The 21,460-nt window shown below is 36.5% G+C and overlaps 1 protein-coding gene and 1 long non-coding RNA gene across 2 annotated transcripts; both read left to right on the top strand.

The window, feature by feature from the left end:
- Nucleotides 1-348: 348 nt before the first annotated feature.
- Nucleotides 349-4,649, top strand: LOC131661773 (uncharacterized). Its single transcript, XM_058931390.1, has 5 exons — nucleotides 349-681; nucleotides 2,173-2,239; nucleotides 2,734-3,150; nucleotides 3,770-4,113; nucleotides 4,266-4,649. Exons 1-5 carry the CDS (start codon nucleotides 577-579, stop codon nucleotides 4,479-4,481), a joined length of 1,149 nt encoding a protein of 382 aa, XP_058787373.1. The 5' UTR covers nucleotides 349-576; the 3' UTR covers nucleotides 4,482-4,649.
- Nucleotides 4,650-16,434: 11,785 nt separating this feature from the next.
- On the top strand, nucleotides 16,435-16,762 carry LOC131656026 (uncharacterized). The gene is made up of 2 exons (XR_009299951.1): nucleotides 16,435-16,493; nucleotides 16,591-16,762. It is a non-coding gene; the product is annotated as an uncharacterized LOC131656026 (long non-coding RNA).
- The last annotated feature ends 4,698 nt before the right edge of the window (nucleotides 16,763-21,460 follow it).

Below are 21,460 nucleotides of genomic sequence, written 5' to 3'. Positions count from 1 at the left end.
AGGAGCCCTGCGCGGAGCAGGGTCCTCGGCAACGGAGGTGCTCGTGGGAATGTTAGTGCTGAGCGCTGGCTCACGGGGAACACACGATCATGTCGGGTGCTACATGCTCCGGGGATACGGGGCAGCCGAGCATGTCTAAGGTGGGCATCCTAGGTGCAGAAGAGGGTCATGGAGGAACGTGGGCCTCTGAGGTTTACTGGGCCGAAACTATATTGGGCCTAACCTTGGCCCAGTCCAGAACAATTATTATTATTATTATTATTATTATTATTATTATTATTATTATTATTATTATTATTTTACCAATTTGGTGGCTGTAAAATAACTTATTTATAATATGTTGGAAAATGCCGGCCCGGGCAGGTTGTTTGCAAAGAAACCACTTCGAGTCAGCGGCGGCTGTTTGTTACAGTTCACTTCACTTCACCATCGTCCTCACCTCCTTCCACTCACTCACAATGACTAGATGAATAACCGCCACCGATTTTTCTTTAGTTTCATCAAACTTTCCTTCTTCTTCTTCTTGCTTCTTTCCGAACCATCATAATCAGATACAAATTAGTCGAGTTCTTAGTTATGTCAAATATGAATACTACTACTAGTACGAGTTCTTCACTTGCTTCCTCGTTTCATTCTTTGCCGCCTTCTCCTTTTCAACGCTCTTCTCTCCGTCACCGTCAGGTACCTTACTTTTCTTCCCCCTCTTTTTAGGGATTTTTCGTTATTTATCTCACCAATACTAATGTTGTTGCTTTCTTGCGTTAATTTCATGAAAGAACTGTGAACGAATTGAGGATATGTTTTATCGTCTCTTGATCAAAGCCTTGAATTGAATCTCATAGAATCTGGAATTTATTGCAAATATATTCTCGTGTTCATATTTTTTGTGAGAATAGTCTAGGGTTTATACAGTTCAATTTTTATCTATCAGTTGATGTGAGATATTTATAATGATAACACGTGTTGAAGACTAATGACTATATGCATAATTGTTTACTAATGATGATACATAGACATGGCTTTTGTATAATTTTTTCCATTTTTCACTCTGTGCTTTTCTCATAAGCTGAAGTATGAACTTCCAATGAAGCAATTTATTTGAATTTTCTATTTGAGTAACAACTTCCAATCAAGCAATTTATTTGAATTTTCTATTTGAGTAACAACTGTCGGATTAAGTTTGTTGGTGATTTTAGTATCATCAATGTATTTTGGTAGTAATGTGATTTACTATAGGCCAATGCAATTATGCGTTAAGTTTGAAACGAGTTAGGGTAGTGTGGAGTGCACGCTCGTCGAGCCAAACGTGTAATTGAATACGAATAATAGAAACGGGGTTCCAAGGGGCGTAGCCCCTGGCAGGGTGCGGGGCATCGCCCCGTCGAGGTCCAAGGGGCAGAGCCCCTGGCGGGGTGCGGGGCAGCGCCCTGCCGGGGTCCAAGGGGCAGCGCCCCGTTCGAAAAATTCGTTTGAATAGTTGTACCCTTTCCCAACAAACATGACAGTTCTTTTCCGAAAAGGTGTGTCTGTTCGTTTTCTGTTATTGGTCTCCTATATAAGGAGTCATTTGGCCTCGATTTTGATATACGAAATCATACTTCCTCTCTACATTCTGATCTGTTCTCTATTGTTAGAAAACAGATTGCTCTTCGAGAATTATCCCCGCAAAGATTTCGTGAACCCAGACAAGAATAAGGTCAAAATACTTTGTTCGGAAAGTGAACGAACACGTTTCTTCGAAGATATCCAGGATTATCGTACCAAATTTCTAACAAAGTTCATGTCAGAGTAGTCATTCCCGGATAGCGGCGCCGAGCGGCCAATCCCAAAAGTGGGATAGCGTGTAGTGGGATGACTGCTCTATTTGATTGAAAAACTCATAATTATCCTTAAAATGTTGAAAATTTAAGGGGCAATTTTGGTTTTTTAGGATAGCGGGCCAGAAACTGCTCCAGACCGGGAACCACTATGGTCTGCTATCCAACAATTTATTCTGTAGCGGCCACTATAGTGTTATACACCGCTATACGGGATAGCACCGCTACTGGCCGCTTTTGACTACACTGGTCCATATTATCATGCTGTTATGCAAAAATTGCTTTTGATTCTATCTTTGAATATAGCCTTGTTTATTTTTCATCTTACTGTTGTTTCTTTTCATTTAATATTCAGTTGAGCTTATCACAAGGGTTGCTTCTCAACCAGATAACAAGTTCTCAGCTGCGGATATACACTAAAGGTAGTTTGCTTATTTATTGCTTGGTCTGTATTCTGTCCAACTTAAATGCACATATCTTTAAAAGACATACCAATTTGGATATGAATGGTTACTTGCACATTTGTAAAAATTAGGCCTTAGGAGTTTGAAACAGAGCAATTGACCGCTGAACATCACAGTTTTTTTGAAAGTATATTTCATTAAAAAACCATGAATTATGGTAATGTTTGAACTTTAAAGTACTGAATGGTAGCATTTTAATTAGGATACATTTGCAATTTCCCCAATATCTTTGTTGTTGCAGTGACAGTCCCATAGATGTTTATAAGCGTTTGCTTAACGGAGGTTGTTTTTTTGCCATAAAGTGTGAAGTTCACAGGGGGTCATAGCACAATTCAAATCTTATTGAATGAATATGGACCCAAGTTGAAGGGTGTGAGCTGTAGTTTGCCCAATATTTTATACGCACTTCTTTGGGTATGTCTTTATTAACTTTCTGTTGTTTTTGTCTTAAGAGTCATGGTTAGGTAAATCATGCCAATATAGGTTTATGAACGGAAGGCCGCAGTTAAAACGGAGGTTCCAGAAACAGCAAAATGCTCCTTTTGTTGTCTCCGACGATCAGTCACAATACAATGAGCTTAAAGAAGCTGCTTCAGTGCCAGAAGACAACGATAATATTGATCAAGATATCTCTCCTGCTAGCAACCCGTCTTTTCAATTATCAGGGAGTGATGGAAAACCAGGTTTAATATCATTCTATAACCGCCCATACAGAAGAGATGGTGAGATTCTTTTATCGAATCCAGAGAGGAGTCAAAATAGCATATTGTGGTTTGTGGGCCCTGCAGTCCTTGTGGCTTCTTTCATTTTTCCTTCACTCTATTTGCGTAAATTGCTTTCCATCATTTTTGAGGACTCTCTGTTAACAGGTAACTTTTCTTTGGAATAAAAAACTCTTTTTTGTTTATTCGTTTTAAGTATTCAGTGCTGTATTGCTTTGTCTACGACAATGTGCATACCTTACTATATATTTATATGTGGATTGTTTTCTGCAATATGGGTGTACTTCTTGGTAAGTCAGCAGCATCTCCTTTAATCGACTAAGCACCTGATGATAAAAACCGACGGATATAAGAGAACTGATTGTGTTTGGAAGTATTAGAAGGAGATGATGCCAGGGAAGACATCTTCCCATGTTCAATCGTTTGGTGATTAGGAAAAAATGGAAATTGATAAATACAAGCACATAATGGATGATAAATTTTGCAATCAGTACCAATGTTCAACCAGACATTTAATCAAATTGAAATTGGTTTAATAATTGGAGATATTTGTCGAATGTCATGGAAAGAGTTCGTAATTAGTGTAGTTGTTGTGAACTATGCTACAACATTGGTAGTTTTGGTTTGTGAGATGATATATTCTCAAAGACTGTAATGCTCGATTCCTTGTTGTGCATAGTATTTTTTATGATAATTTATTTCTTTCCTAGCTTTGTATTGTGATGTCTTCTTTGAACTCTGAAATATTTTCTTTCTTCATCTCCAGATTTCCTCATATTATTCTTCACAGAAGCAATTTTCTATGGCGGTGTTGCTGCGTTTCTTGTTCTACTGGATCATTTACGAAGACCAGTACAGTTGGCTACTGCAGTGAAAAATACTGATACTCTGCCCCCTCAACTGGGACAGAGAATCTCTTCTGTTGCTACCTTAGTACTTAGTCTTGTAATTCCCATGGTGACTATGGGTTTGGTCTGGCCATGGACAGGCCCTGCAGCCTCTGCAACTCTTGCTCCATACTTGGTTGGCATAGTTGTCCAATTTGCATTTGAGCAGTATGCTAAATATCGGAAGTCACCTTCATGGTCTGCAATTCCATTAATCTTTCAAGTAAGAACATTCCTTTCCTCAGTTACGACTATTCTGTATATTGTCTTTCTGGTAAAAAGAATGGATATAGTTAAGTAGATTTATCTAGTATTACATAATTGGTTGTCTGAATAACATCTTCATAATCCGAGCTTATAAATTGTTATTAACAGGTGTATAGGTTGCATCAACTAAATAGAGCAGCACAATTGGTGACAGCTTTATCATTTACAGTTAGAGGAGCTGAGTTAACTCCACACAACATGGCTATAAACAGCTCTTTGGGTACCCTTCTAAATGTTCTACAATTCCTTGGTGTTATTTGCATTTGGTCTCTTTCAAGCTTCCTCATGAGATTTATACCATCTGCTTCCCCATCAATGCAGTGAAGTAAAGAATTTCTTGTAAAATTTGTGAACAATGTCATCTTACATATCAAAGCACCCAAACTTAATCTTTTGGCAGAATCTGTACATGTGCTTGTAATTTTTTTTTGGGTGTAAACTATAGACTCTAGTTGAACATTTACTAATCCTTTGACTCTTTCGGATTATAAATGATGGTTTCAGAAATTTGTTATTGAAGATTTTGTTTACAACTCTACCTCTACGTATGGCAGACACGTGTTCTAAATGATGTTCTCGATGTTCTTGTTTTTCTCAAGTATATGCACATAATTAAGATAAGAGAAACTGAGGCAATTAGACTATTCTAGGATCAAAATGACACTTTTGCATATGCGGATGAGGAAGAATATTTGTTGGTGTTCTTGTGTAACTTAGGTTCTGATCACGCTAATTAGAAATAGTCACAGTAGGCCACTTCGTATTAAGTTTGTTTTGTTATGGTTTGATGTACATCCCTTTTATAGTGATTCCTTCATCCTGATTGGAGAAAGGGGGCAAGCACAATTAAATGTTGTTCAATGGTCATAATAGTCAATTATCCCGTACTTATTGTGTTAGGGAGACATAAATATACATAAATGTTGGTTTGGAATATTCTGCCCTTGAGGTAGTCTATATCGCGCATAAATTTAGAAGTGCACATGTCCAACTTAAACCTAGACATGACTCGTTATCTCTGTGTTTAACTAATAATTCTGAAGTGTAAATAGTCTTCCAAATATGAGATCGGAAGGGGTGAATTCCTTAAGAGCGAAATCGTTCAGACTAATCTGACTTAGTTATCAAGAGGGGCAAAATCGTCTATTGTTAACCTTCTCACCATATAGTCTCTAGTGTCCATGGGTGCATTCTCTAATCTTCGTTCCCTTCTCACAAATAACAACCTAGCTGCAAATTTGACGCTTGTCATGAATGGGTGATGTGCCCATTCTAAGGAGACATGTGTCAGCCATTGGACCCATCAACTTATGTGTCTCGAGAAATGTCTTAAAGTCTCATGATTATTTATATTGGTACTCGTAGCGCCCTAATTGTCATCATTGTCCCATACTTCAAGGTTTTTCAGCATCTAAGAGATTTTTGGCGTTCCCGAAATCTAACATAAATAGCTACTTTTCTCTTTACACAATCCACTAACTTTTTCAGAAACGTGTACGAGCCTCTTCCTCTTTCTACGCTTACAAGTTTTGAAAATATTCGTCTCCAAGGCTCTCTCTCTTTATTGAGAATCACGTAAAAAATTACAACTTATGTAAGTATATTATTTAACAATAATCAGAAGCGTGTGTTTGATTTAAATTTATTTATTTATGTATTGAAGGTCTTCAATATGACACTGTGAGAAGAATTTAGGAATATAAAAAATGTGTTTCATTTGTCAATATTTTATTGTGTATAAGATATTTAAATTTATTTATTTATGTATTGAAGGTCTTCAATAGTAATATAATAAATAAAATTCAAGGCTGGCCCGGCCCAGCCCGCTTCGGCCTAGTGGGCCAACGTTTTTTAATGGGTTGGCCCGGCCCAACCCAATTGCTTAATGGACCACATAAAATGAGGCCGACCCATATTTTAAAGCCCCGTGCGGCCCGATGGGTCAGCCCGACCCGTACTTCAATATTATAATTTTAATTTTATATAAAGGATGTAATGGATAAAAGCAATACAACATAAGTAGAGAGTCATCATAAACGTATATAAGTGATGTTTAAAATATTTATCCATAAATATATATATATATATATATATATATATATATATATATATATATATATATATGAATAACACAAAATCATCCATGTAAAAGTATAAAGTAACTTAATATTATCACCAATAGTTATCAAATTTTCTCTCCATCTCACGATCATTTCTTTGATAACACCATCTTCCAAATATATCTTGATCCTCTTTAACTTTTCTTTATGACTTGAAAACACATTTATAAAATCATATCTCATATCAATCTTTTTTCCTCAAAATTTTTCCAAAATCTTTTTCTAATGGGCCCGCCCGAAGCCCGCTTGGCCCGGCCCCGCCCATAAAAAACATATGTTCGGTGGGCTGGCCCAAAAAGACAGGGTCGTGTTTTTTAAGGTATTTTGCAGCCCGGCCCGTGCTAAATTGTAGGGCTTATGGGTCGGTCCGATGGGCCGAACCCATTTTGACAGCTCTAACCTGGATAACCCAGACCTTCCATTAGCATAACTATAACAAACAATAACAATAACTATATAGCATCAGTGGTGAAGAACTCCGTAAAATTTATACAGAAATCCGTAGAAGAAGTTGTCGTCTCTGGCCTACATAAGCAAAGCATTTTTTTGCTGAACTAACAAAATTTTCAAGTATAAACATAATTCTAGGGATGTCAACTTGTCTCCGTTAGCGGGGATCTCCTAATTTCTCCGTTTGGGACTCTAGAGACAGAGAATTTTTCCGCGCCGGGACAGAGATGGAGAACAAAGTTTTCCCGAAGACACTTCGGAAACAGGGGTGGCGTAAATATCCTCGCACCGTGGAGTCCCCACCCCACCTAAAATAACATAATATCCTTAATTTTTATATAATTTTAAATTATTATGTAAATTTATTTGTCATTTCATATAATTAATCTTATACACAAATTTAAAATATATATGTATTGTTAGTAAAAGAGTGAGATTTAAATGATTATTTCAATTTTTTAATTTGAAATTTTGGTGGTAATGACACTCAATAAATCAATATTTTAAATTAAAAGATATGAGTCTAAACTATAAAAATCTGATATGGCTTAAAGCTTATTTAAAATTATGTTTCTTATTAAGATTTTTAATTAATACATACTACTAAATATGTCTTAAAGATTGTCCTATGAATGTATAGACCAACCTTTTAGTCAATGTTTCAATATATATACATATATAAGTCAATCTATAGACCAACCTTTTAGTCAAATGTTTTAATATATATACATATATATATATATATATATATATATATATATATATATATATATATATATATATATATATATATATATATATATATAAAAGTTAATCTATTTAATATTTTTCTAATATATATGTATATAAACACATTTAATCTATTTTTAATAGATATAAAAATATAAACTTATATAAAAATATTAACCCTGGTAGATCGGTTAGGGCTGACATATTTTCAGCCCTAATTAAAAAGAGCTTATCATTAGACCTTAAAGATCTTTAAAAAACTGAACGGAACCATGAAATTATTTAAACTATGGTCATGCTATCTCACAATCACTACACACCTCATATCCACATGACACATCCACTTTAGAGAATAGTTTTAGTGAATCTAAAAATTCAACTCGGTTAATTTTCTGTTAAATGTTACGGATCTTATTTTAATATGTTAATAAGGTACTCCCTTATAGGGAAAGGAAAGAAAGGTGTAACGTGTATGTTCTTCCATATACTTATATAAGTTTTTTTTAAATATACTATTGTATTGGTTTCCATAAAACATTGAAAAAGCTTTAAAACGATATACATTTGTCTATGAATTTAGAGTTATTCAAGGAAAAAAAACAATTTTTACTTGGTTATTTTATTTACCGATTAGGTTGTGTGGGTTCCACGATATGAGCCGGTTGTGTGGGTTCCACGATATGAACCGGAACATGTTTTTCTGTAAACAGATAACAGATAAGAAAATGAGATTTATCATCAAATATGGAAAATAAAAAAGAGATCCGTAAAGATTATGAACATGCTTTTCTAGAGTACTTTTCAATTTTGTCAAATCTGGGCCTTTATTCTCAGCAAAGTAAAAAAACTCCTGTACTTTCGTATCCATGAATATTCTATCATAATATCTAAAAATAGTAAAAGAAAAATGGATCTAACCGAATAAAAGATGAAAAAAGTTATAAAAAAATGTACGCTTCTTATGCGATAGAGGTTAATGGAAGTATGGAAATAAAACCAATCACAAAAACCTCTTTTGTAGAAGCAGCTTATAAAATACACACAGATGGTGTATAAGTAAAAGCTTTTAATCGATTTGTGCAAAAGATGGCCGTCATGCCCACGACATGTGTCGCATGCGGATGGAATTTCGCAGCAATAGAACAAATGTCAAACAAAATTAACGAAATAAAGACGAAAATAAGAGAAAATGTAAGCATTAAGACATAGATCTAAAATCCTGGAAATATAAGTAAAAGAGAAGGATGAGTTGTTGATAAGAGAAAATAAGTTGGGTTTTATAGAGAAGATATTTGTGAACTAGGGCTAGAAATATTGCTGCCGCGGCTACGCTTGTAACTTGGCAATGGTCGGTAGGATGGTAGTTGGTTTCGGGTATGGGCTGTTGACCCGGATAACATCGCTTTTAATTTTTTATTATTAATTTCCTTTTCAATAATTCAGTATTGAGTATTCTATCCACCACACCTACTCTATGTTATTTACGAAATGACAATATTGTTGTTAATGTAAAACGAATTGAAACAATTTATTTTTGTACATTATTTACATATTTCAAAACTTTTTTATTAGTTTTATCATTTCTCTATAATTTATTATGACATTCACAAGTAAGTTCATTTTTATAATATTAATTTTTTGTATTTGTACTGCATTTTTTTAGATTTTGTATATGTGTAGTACATTTTAACCGCGTTTTATATATATGATAAAATTGCATGAAAACTACTTTCTTTTTGGTTTTCACGCTGTTAGAATATTTTGGACGCTTTGATTTTGTTCCTATGATTTAAAAAATTAAATTTAGTTTCTTCAAAATTATTTGTCTTGAAACAAAATTATTTGATTTTGGTCAAACGGACAATTATGCGTGAATGTGTATTTTTTTGACTTCAGGTAATCTAGGTCCGTGTGCCCTGTCTCTCCTATTTTTCTCTTATTTTATATTAAATGATGGTGGATGATTTGATATGATACATAGTACCGATTAGTGTAAAACTATTTTATACAAGAGTATATTTGTCTTGTGGGTAGTATGTATAGGATTTTGACTAAAATTTTGGCGTCTCGGTTGAAGTTGGTTGTCAATAATCTTGTTTCAAAATGTCAATCCGCTTTCATTCCTAATAGGAACATGATGGATGGAGGCTCATCTTGAATGAGTTGATGGATTATTCTAAGAGATTCAAGAAGAGTTGTATGATGGTTAAGGTGGACTTCGAAAAGGCCTATGATTGTGTTTCTTGGGACTTCCTTAGTTACTTGTTACGCAGAATGGGGTTTGGCTCAAAGTGGCAAAGTTGGATTCGTGCTCTCATCTTTACTAGCTCATTGTCTATCCTTGTCAATGGTAGTCCCACTCGGGATTTTGAGGTTTCTCGTGGTCTTAGGCAAGGTTGTCCGCTTTCTCCCTTTCTTTTTTTATTGGTTGCGGAAGGTCTTGCGAGGATGGTTAAGGAGGCTTCATCTTTGGGTGAATTTAGAGGTTTTCCTTTAGATTCGCATCATTCTTTAGAAATCCTTCAATTTGCGGATGAAACCGTCTTAATTGGAGAAGATTCTTGGAATAATCTTTGGACGTTTAAGGCGATTCTTAGGGGCTTTGAGCTTGTTTCCGGATTGAGAGTTAACTTGCATAAGAGTAAGCTTTTTGGTATTAATCTTGACTCCGGATTTATTCAAGCCGCTTCTTCTTTTCTCAATTTCGAGATTGGTTCCGCCTCTTTTGTGTTTCTTGGCATTCCGATTGGTGTTAATCCGAGGAGGTGTGCGGTGTGGCGCCCTATTGTATCTAGGTTGCGGAGGAGATTAGGGGGGTGGCATCATAAACATTTATCCTTTGGTGGGAGGGTGGTGCTTTTGAATTCCATTTTGTCGAGTATCCCAATATTTTTTTCTCCTTATATAAGGCTCCTTCGGCAATCATCAAAGAGATTATCCCAATATTTTTGATGGGTTTAGTGTGTTTAAATCTTTATCTTGGGATTGGTTCCTTGCTTCTCATAAGGGAATTTATAATTTGTCTAGGGAAGATTGGTTTATCGATCAAAGACCTTTCTTCCTCTAATTTGTTTTAGGCTTGGTTGGTTGGTTGGGTGGATTTGAATTAGGCTTGGTTGGTTGGTTGGGTGGATTTGAATTTCGTCTCCTTTCCTTTTCTTATATTTGGGTTAAGCACCCCTAGTGCTTGTGAAATATATCTTTTGCTTATAAAAAAAAAAATATCTTCTTATTTTTATATTAACTGTGTGTGGAGCCTGCATTTTTATGAAAGGTAGTATATTTCTATAATTTTTCACATTTATCAATAAATGTGGTACCCACGTATATGTTTTTGAGCTATATATTACAAAATGTGTCACGTTTTCTGATAGGGTGTCACGTTTTTACTAAAACGTGGTAGGGTGCAAGGGTAACCTTCACATATTTTAGTAAATATGGTATACTAATAAATATATAGAATTTGTGTGTATTTTTTAAAGAATTCATTTGAATAAATTGTCTAAACTTTCATCGTATATATTTTGTGGTAACTATAGGAATTGATAGCCATATTATTTGTCTTATAGGTCAGGTGATAGGTCTCTCTCACATCTAGTTAACACATATGGTGATGGAGAAGATTCTAGGCACAAGGTGATTAGAGCAGTTAGATTTTCTCTTACAGCCCCTCATCATATAAGGATAAATAAATGTAATTTGTGTGTCACATATTATATATTGGATGTTCATGCTCAGGAGTGTGAGATGGAGGTTGTATATGAGACACAAGTTGAAGTGTTTTATCAGTTAGAAGAGGAAGATGATGCTTAGATGCTTGAGCATCTTCCTCGGCATGATCATGAGAACTATTTGAGCACAAATGGAGATCAAGTGATAGATAGGTTCTTAGAAGGACCCTCTGACATGTATTAGAATATATGGGGTAAAACTCATGGGCCTATTCTGTGTATGAATGTAATGGGCTCATTAATGATGTAAGGCCCATCCCAGATTTACTAAAGTTCACCTCTGCATTTGCTATTTGTAAGCATGTGAATATAGGTATATAGGATAAGACTCAAACTGTGTGGTTGTAACTGAAATACTGATTCTGTAACTAAACTATTGAAGATCATCATCTTCATCAAGAAAGTGAAATTGCTGAGCATTTTACACTTCAATATGGTATCAATCGTCGTCGATCCTCTCTAACTTCCGCTGCTTATCGTCGCACGAAGCTCCATCGATTTCTCAATCGCAAGCTTCTTCAACCTTCTTCAGTTCAAGAATCATCCTTCGAGCTTCAGAGAAGCATCATCAATGGCTGCATCACCGGAAAATTCGGAAACGCTGCACAACACTGCAACTCAGCCATCACCGTTTGGAAACTCGTCCAACCATACCGTGTTTGGTCCAAAATTGTCCATCAAACTCCAAGAGAAGAATTTTTTGCTGTGGAATCAACAAGTTGAAGGTATCATACTAGCTCACAAACTTCATCGCTTTGTTGTCAATCCACAGATTCCTCCCATGTTCAAAACAGACGAAGATCGTCTTGCTAATGTCCATTCTGATGAATACGAATCTTGGATTGTCCAAGATCAAGCTTTATTCACATGGCTGCTATCCACGATTTCAGAATCCGTTCTACCTCGGGTACTATCTTGCAAGCACTCGTACCAAATTTGGGATCAAATCCACAAATACTTCACTGCTGTTATGAGAGCCCGAGTTCACCAGTTGCGAGCTGAATTGAAGATCACAAAGAAAGCAAACAGGTCAATCTCTAAATTCGTCCTTCGAATCCGTGCTATATCTGATGCGCTCCTCGCGGTGGGTGAACCCATATCTGAACATGATCAAATAGATGCCATTCTTCAAGGGCTCCCTGAGGAGTACAATCCATTCATTATGATGGTTTATGGCAAAATTGAACCACCATCATTGTATGAGATTGAAGCCCTGTTGTATGTTCAAGAAGCTCAGCTTGACAAATATCGTCAAGAGCTTTCCCTCACCAATGCCACAGCAAATCTAGCTCACTCTGCTGACACTGACATTCCCAAATCCACCAGAGGTGGTTCCCAGAACTTCAGGGGCAGAGGATCCTTCAGAGGAAGAACTAGAGGAAGAGCAAGAACCAACTATACTACAGGAAACAGGCCCACATGCCAATTATGTGGCAAATATGGCCATGCTGCCATGGATTGCTGGCAAAGATACGATGAAACCTTCGAGCCCTCACAGTCAAAGAACCAGGCTCCGACTCAAACTGAGCAAGCTCAAAAGGAAAAGAAGGAACCCGAGTCCAGCTCCATTCAAGCTTCAGCATTCCTAGCTCACCAAGATGACCTACAAATCCCTTCCAATTTGGAGTCACAAGCATGGTTTGTTGATTCAGGTGCTTCTCACCATCTAACTCCTAATAGTTCCTTTCTTTCTAATGCATATAGTTATAATGGCTCAAATAAAGTTCTAGTAGGTAATGGCCATGGCCTTTCCATCAAATCTGTAGGCTCAGCAGATCTTAGGTCCTCTATAACTCCTAATGTAAATCTTTCCCTGAAGCATTTGCTTCATGTCCCTGGCATCACTAGAAACCTAATGTCTGTTTCAAAATTTGCAAAAGACAACAATGTGTTCTTTGAGTTTCATTCTAATAGCTGCCTTGTTAAATCTCAGGTATCTAAGGAGGTTCTTCTAGAAGGATTCCTGGATACCAGTGGCCTATATTGCTTCCCTCAGCAACAAGTGCATTCTCCTACTTCCAACAATGTCAATTTGTCTTCCCAAGGTCACTTTATTGCTTTGTCTAATACTGTTGTAAATAAATTGTCCCTTTGGCACAATAGGTTAGGACATGTAAATTCTGCTTCTCTCAAGGCTATTCTGAATATGTGTAATATCTCTTCCACAAATAATAAATGCATTGATTTCTGTAATTCATGTAGTATTGGAAAGTCACATAAAATACATGCACCTCTGTCTAATACAATCTATAAATCTGCATTTGAACTTGTGCATATTGACTTGTGGGGGCCCTCTCCTGAACTGTCCAGTCAAGGGTACCTTTATTATATGGCCATAGTTGATACATACACCAAGTACACTTGGGTATACTTTCTGAAACAAAAGTCTGAAGTCTTAGGTCTCTTTAAACAGTTTCTTAAATATGTCCAAACTCAGTTTAATACACTCATTAAAGCTGCCCAAACAGATTATGGAGGTGAGTTTAGACCCCTCACCAAACTTTTAAATGAGCTAGGCATAGTGCATAGACTCACTTGTCCACACACTTCACACCAAAATGGCACTGTGGAAAGAAAACATAGGAGCATTATAGAGATGGGCCTCACACTTCTTGCTCATGCTAAAATTCCTGTAACCTATTGGGACCATAGCTTTACTCATGCTGTCTATCTTCTAAACAGATTACCTACATCCAACTTCCCTGAATTTTCTTCTCCTTTTCATGCCTTGTTCAAAGTCCTACCTGATTATAATGGCATTAGAACATTTGGATGCCTTTGCTTTCCCCATCTTAGACCCTTTAACAGGAACAAGCTGCAGTTTAGAAGTGATCCTTGCCTTTATTTAGGCATCTCTCCACATCACAAGGGCCATAAATGCATGAACCATGAAGGTAAGATCTTCATCTCAAAGGATGTAGTCTTTGATGAAAATCAGTTTCCATACCACAATCTATTAGGAAACAAGAACCAGTCAGAAAGTACAAATTCACAAACATCTTCCAGACTAAAGTTGCAGCAGAGCTGCCTCTTTAATCCTTCAGTCAACACCAATATCCAGTCAAGGTCCTCCCAGTCAAACACCCTGTCAAATCAACACACCAGAGTCACTCAGTCCACTACACAAAATTCTGATCCTCAACTCAACAATAACCAACAGTCCATGTCTGAAAATCCAGCAGGGCAAACACCTATTAACACAAATGATATTCCTCAAGCCCTGTCTCAAAATGAGTCTGCCCAAATCTTGGAAAATCCTGAGGTCACTCTAAGGGCTAACTCTGCATCACCTAGCAGGTCCCACACCCTCTCAGTGCCTGAAAAGTCACCCTCAAAAACCCCTGTTTCTAATGTACCACCTGTATCAAATAGACATCCCATGGTGACTAGGGGCAAAACTGGCAGTCTGAAGCCTAAAGTATTCTTGGCTCACACTGAACCTACCACTGTTAAGCAGGCCCTATCACAACCTCATTGGTGTGAGGCTATGCAACAAGAATACAAAGCCCTTCTGTCCAAACACACATGGACTCTAACTCCTCTTCCTCCTCACAGAAAAGCAATAGGATGCAAATGGGTATTCAGAACAAAAGAAAACTCAGATGGGACTCTCAACAAATACAAAGCTCGATTAGTTTCCAAAGGCTTCAATCAACAATTTGGCTTTGACTACAATGAAACATTCTCTCCTGTTATCAAGCCTGCAACAATAAAAGTTCTCCTTACCTTGGCCTTAACCTATCAGTGGGACATCCAACAGGTTGACATCAATAATGCCTTCCTCAATGGATCTTTGGAGGAAGAAGTCTACATGTGCCAACCACCAGGATTTGAGAGTGACAACAAAAGTCTAGTATGCAAACTGAACAGGGCCTTATATGGACTCAAACAGGCGCCTCGATCTTGGTATGAGAAGCTATACAAAACACTCTTTCAGCTTGGCTTTGTGGCTAGCAAATGTGACCATTCTCTCTTTCTCTACAGTCATCAAGGTATTAACCTCTATGTTCTAGTATATGTAGATGATATACTTATAACAGGCTCATCTCTTACTCTGATTCATCAAGTAATTTCCAAACTGCACCAAGAATTTGCTCTTAAAAAGCTTGGCAAACCAACTTATTTCCTGGGCATCAAAGTTAATTACCAACTCAATGGTTCAATACTGCTCACACAAACCAAGTACATCAGAGATTTACTTGCCAAAGTGAACATGGAAGAAGCAAATGGAGTAGCTGTTCCTATGCTCAGTCATCACAAACCAAGCAAATTTGGCACAGATGTTATGAAGGATCCCTTGATGTATAGATCCATTGTTGGAGCCCTGCAGTACATCACCTTAACAAGACCTGACATGTCCTACTGTGTGAATAAAGCCTGTCAGTACATGTCAAATCCCTTAGACAGTCATTGGTCCATGGTTAAAAGAATTCTAAGGTATCTCAGTGGCACAAGCACTCTTGGTCTATTGATCTCACCAGCCAAAGCTAACCAGGATCTTTCAATGAGAGCCTATAGTGACTCAGATTGGGCTAATGACCCTGATGATCGCAGATCCACCTCTGGCTCATGTATATTTGTTGGACCAAATCTGATTTCCTGGAGCTCCAAAAAGCAAACTCTAGTAGCCAGATCAAGTGCTGAAGCTGAGTATAGAGCCTTGGCACACACTACATCCGAGTTTCTATGGCTTCAATCACTACTTGCAGAGCTAAAAGTGAAGTGTTTTCCTCCTACACTGCTATGTGATAATCTGAGTGCAGTATTGCTAAGTCACAATCCAGTTTTACATGCTAGGACCAAGCACATTGATCTTGACATCCATTTTGTACGAGAGCGGGTAGCAGCACACAAACTTCGAATCCAGCATGTCCCAGCCTCAGCACAAATAGCAGATATAATGACCAAGCCATTGTCCAGTTCAGCATTCAAGGATCTTCGTGACAAGCTCAAAGTTTCAGCACAGCAACCCTATTGAGCTTGAGGGGGAGTATTAGAATATATGGGGTAAAACTCATGGGCCTATTCTGTGTATGAATGTATTGGGCTCATTAATGATGTAAGGCCCATCCTAGATTTACTAAAGTTCACCTCTGCATTTGCTATTTGTAAGCATGTGAATATAGGTATATAGGATAAGACTCAAACTGTATGGTTGTAACTGAAATACTGATTCTGTAACTGAACTATTGAAGATCATCATCTTCATCAAGAAAGTGAAATTGCTGAGCATTTTACACTTCAATAACATGTCTCTGCTATTTCGTTAATGTGATCATGTAGCACTCTAGTTATTGTAATAAGAGGTATATGTTATTAAGTGGTTATTTAAATATTATTAAAGTATAAGTATTATTATTTGTTAATTAAATTAACCAATAATTTATGTTTATTTTTTCAAAGATTGGGAGGTATTGAAGATACCCATCCATGGTGTGAGCTTGAAGAAATTCTCCAGGGTGAATATGCTTCTAGAGGTGGTTAAGATACTCATTGTACCTGTTGTGAGTACAAAATTAATATATGTCTTTTCTATGATATTCTAAGCTCACAAAAATATATGTCTTTTCTATAATATTCTAAGGAACGGTCCTATGTGATTTGTCGAGAATATGATCTCATCTAACATAGCCCTTGAGGTAGGCATATATAACTCTAAAGTTATGTTTGGATTGATGAAACACAACATAGTGAAACGGAATGGAACGTGACAGAGTGGAATGAAACGGAGCAGAATGGAATATAAATCTCACTTTATTGTTTGGTTATTTTATTTAAAATGTCTCATTCTATTTCACACACTCTAAATTGGATGGTACAAAAAATGAGGGAATTGGATGAAATAAGATGAAATGCATTCCATCATATTTCGCTCCATTTCATCATCTTTTTACCAATTCAAACAATGGAACATAATATTATTCCATTCCATTCCGCTCTACTACTTCGTGTTCCATTAATCGAAACATAGATGTGTCATGTCATAAGGGTATTTCCTCGGTCTTGAATTATTCTCCAATGACAAGTTATCAACATCTTTATCGTTTCTTGTTTATACACGCGAAGTGTGGCATTTTCTTCCAACCTCATTTTCTAATTTAACTTCGTTGCAAGCTCAGTGTACGTGTTAATTTCCTTATTAAGTGTGACAAAGTGGATAATTAGTATGTTAAGAGAATATTATAGTGATAAATATTCTTGAAATTCTTACTAATTAATAAGGGGTGGATTAGGAATTTGAAGAATTTGGCAAGGGTAGAATGGTCATTGAACAAATTATTTTCAGTACAAGACAAACAAGTTTACTACTTGTTGTCTCGTTTTCTTTCTTTTCTTCATTTTCTCATTTGTGTCATAGTTAGTAAAGAGAAAGGAGAATGAGAGAGAACTTATGCAAAACTTGAAGAGAATAAGGGAAGAATTGCTTGGATCAAAGAAGGAATCGAAATCGAAATCTCATCTGATCATAATTCATCATCATCTCCCTCTCTTAAGGTGGATTTTAGTTAGTTTAAGCTTTGGGAGAAAAATTCATGAAAATTGGGAGTTAGGATTTTATGAATCTGTGTTATGTTTGTGAAATTTATGTTTGAAGCATGATATTCTTGTTGTGTTCATATCTACTGTTTTTTAATTCATGATGTCTAATGCTGCTTATGTATAACATGATATTATGTTGATGTGGTGTTGTTGTGTTAGAAGTTGTGTTGGATTGTTCGAGATTAATGATGTTAAAAAATGATGAAACCTGGTTGCATATCTTTTTATGGTGTTGAATTTATGGTATGAAATGCTTGAGTATGTTAGAATATGATTGGAGATGATTAGGAATGGTTAGAGGTTGGAGAATATGTGTTTTGAAATGAGTTTTCTGGAAAAATTCTAGAAGGAAATTGATTTACCTCTCAGGGAAATCGATTTACGTGCCTAATTTACATGTTTTTGGTTGGCAGGGAGGTGGTAAATCGATTTGCATTCATTTTTCTCAAAATTCGTTGATAGTGAGATGGTAAATCGATTTACTCCCAATGTCAATCGATTTCCTCCCTTATTTTATGACTAATCTCAATTGTTTGAAGCTTCTAAGCTACCATGGATGCCCTATAACTTACTTATACTATGACATATATATATATATATATATATATATATATATATATATATATATATATGCATTAAATGAACAATAATATATCAAATAATATGAAAATGAATCACTTTAACATAAGATCTTAGTTAGGTTAAGAACGTAAAGAAATGTGAACTTATGTTATAATGAATAACTTAGATTGTGATGCTCGATTGTGAAAGGTACTTCGATGTGTACACATGAACGAGTTGTCACTTGAGATGAATCGTTGCATCTACGAAGTGTCTGAATGGCATGGATGGTGAATGATAGTCTAGATGTGAGTCTAATCGACTTTGTATGGACAGATATCATTATAATGTGGTCGATGAGAATAATCACGTAGTAATTGATGAGAATAATCAAGTTGTTATTGATGAGAGTAATCACGTATTAGGGAATAACCCTCTTTTTCTTCCTTGTCTCGAATTCGACTCTTATGTAAAGTAGCAACCAGGATAGACAAATCATTGAAATGGACTACCATGACATGTGTTTTGACCTTGACCTATTTAAGAGGTGCTTGTCGGGAAAGTTTTTTATTAATGTAGAAAGATTAAAACCCGTATCTTGACCCATGTAAGAGGTGTTTGTTGAGGAAAGTACTATTATTATTGTGGAAAGTTTGTGACCCGTGTGTCTTGGCCTATGTGATAGATGATTGTCGGGGAAAGACATTCCTCACCAAGAGGACATCCATGACTCATGTCCATTTTCGCAAGCGTAGGATAGGTCGGGGAAAGATGTCCGACGTGACAGAGATCGGTGATCTGGGTCCATAGTCCTAGATGTAAGATCGGTCGAGGAAAGATGCTTTTTGGTTTGCACTCTGAGTAGTGGTTTATTTGGTTATTCAGACTTGAGTTCATATATTTCCGTATGAAGCAGAATCTCATAGATATTCAACTCTTTATTCTATCGTGTGAATGTATACACGTAGGATAAAGTTGAGTGATTTAAGTTAGAGTATCGTATAGTAACCCTTTAGAGCCGAGTGGACCCATAAGATAGGAGAATCCACTATGATTATTATCTCACCCCAATTATATTATATAATTTTTCAGGTAATTCAAGGTAGGAAAAAGAACAAGGTAAAGTCGTGTGAAGATATTTTAAAAATCTCAATGTTTTAGATAACTTCTGTGTACATATCTTAGCTTTTTGTTTAGGCACTCATGTATACCATGTGTCATATGATGTATTTTGAGTATTTTGGAGACACACACACATAATATATATAGGCACTTATGTTGAATCAGTACCAATTAAAATTATGTGTGATATTATTCTAGATGTATATTATACGTGGTTGTTACAATTGGTATCAACACAAGTCATTTCTCGACCCAATCTTGAAACATCATAAGTAAATCAAATCCCGCATCATATGTGTTTATTACTAGCATGATTCTTAATATCACGATATATAGTATTAGGCCTGATCAACCTAATTCTATGTGTGTTGTAGGTAGGATCATGATTGAGCAACCACAAGGACTTCGAAGGTCTAGTAGTGTTTGTGCTCAGAGTGTAGGGACAATTCAAGAGTTTGGAAGTAAGTAAGACTGATGGATTTAGTTGATGCACCAAAGGTAGCAACAAGAGTTTGTGATTATGGAGATACATCTAGTGCAGTGTGGTGCACAGTTCAAGCTATCCGACAATGAAGAGAAGACGTAGTTTTTTATGCTAGTATGCTACAAAGTTCAAAGGCGACGTGGTGGACCGGCATATCGACTCGTACGACCACCCAAATCATCCCCAAGGAATGGAATCACTTCAAAGAGTATACTTGTAATGATACCTTCCTAATGGTTTGAAGGCTTGGGAGGTGTTGAAATTCAGCAATTTTATCGAGGGACTATGGCAGTGGCAGAGCATGTGGAAAGGTTTGAGGGCATGACTGCTTACTCCAAGGGAGCTATCTATGCACTAGACGAAGGGTATAAGGGGAGCCAAATTGTGCTCAGTCTTATAAGGAAGATCGGCTTTAGGGTAGCCCAGCAAAAATTTAACGCTAATGCAAGACTGTTACGGAAATGTTGTGTTGCCCACAGAACAGTTGAAGGAAATTTATCTTGGAAGGGAGCAAGCCATTCAGATCCAAAGAAATTCTAGTAGAATTGTTCAGTATTTGAATATAAGAGGATCGTCATCCAAAGGGAAGTAAATGCAGAGTGTGGGATCAGTGTTACCCCAACAATGCAACAATTATAATAGAATGCCTTTTGAAAAAAGTGCATAATGGGATTGTGAAGATGTTATCGATGCCAATAAAAAAGACATGCATCAAATGTTTGTTCATATCTAAAGATTCCTCGAGTACCAGGTGAATTTGAGAGAGTTATACCTTATGTGCCTGGAATGCAGGATATAGTAGTATCTTGATTGTCAGCATGTACGCCAGGGTGTCTTTGTTGTTATAGTTGTGGGGTATCACACTCTTTTGTTTCAGCAAACATGTTATGAGTCTTGGAAATTCAAATATGCAACGAGTATTATGCTAATAATAATAATAAAGTTACGGTAGTATAAAATACGGAATTGGCAAAATTGCCCCCTGTTTTCTTAGATGTACCTTTGTAAGCATCCTTTTTTTGTTTAACGTTATTTTATTATGTAGATGTATATACGGAAGTTTCCATAGCTGCATCTTCGGAAGCATTTGATGTTATATTCGCGCTAGACTCTTTCTCTCCCCATTCTTCACTTTCACATTGCTACACACCTCACTTTCTCTCAAACTAAAAATCAAACTTCCAAACAAATTCATTTCTTCCTCTCGAGTTTGGTCGGGAACGTCAAGATCAACTAGCAACACATTCCAACAAGTTCCAAACTAAATTTAATCGGTAAGTTTTCAACGTTTCGAGTTATTTTAGAGTTTTTGAAAATGGAGATTGAATTCGATTTTTAGGTGTAGGAATGAATGAGTAGTGTAAGAAATAAGGTTGAGCTATAATGTAGGTCCTGTTTCAAGTTTAAAATGGACAATCAATCCATTAAATTGAACCCTCTGTAAGACTGACCAGACACCATTGTTGCATTTTGGAAGTTTCAGAATCTTCCGTAGATGCAACTACGGAAGAATGGAACGTTGGGTCATTCCGTAGATGCACCTACGGAAGAAACTCATTTTTTCAA

This window comes from Vicia villosa, linkage group LG3 (genome assembly GCF_029867415.1).
Source record: "Vicia villosa cultivar HV-30 ecotype Madison, WI linkage group LG3, Vvil1.0, whole genome shotgun sequence".
NCBI classification, from domain to species: domain Eukaryota; kingdom Viridiplantae; phylum Streptophyta; class Magnoliopsida; order Fabales; family Fabaceae; genus Vicia; species Vicia villosa.
This window is presented reverse-complemented; position numbering and strand designations above follow the sequence as displayed.

Excerpts from the sequence above, each read along its gene's own strand:
- LOC131661773 (XM_058931390.1), top strand. The coding sequence starts at position 577 with ATGTCAAATATGAATACTACTACTAGTACGAGTTCTTCACTTGCTTCC. Across the intron at positions 682-2,172 it reads CTTCTCTCCGTCACCGTCAG|TTGAGCTTATCACAAGGGTT; the intron begins GTACCTTACTTT and ends TTTAATATTCAG. Across the intron at positions 2,240-2,733 it reads GCTGCGGATATACACTAAAG|AGTCATGGTTAGGTAAATCA; the intron begins GTAGTTTGCTTA and ends TTTTGTCTTAAG.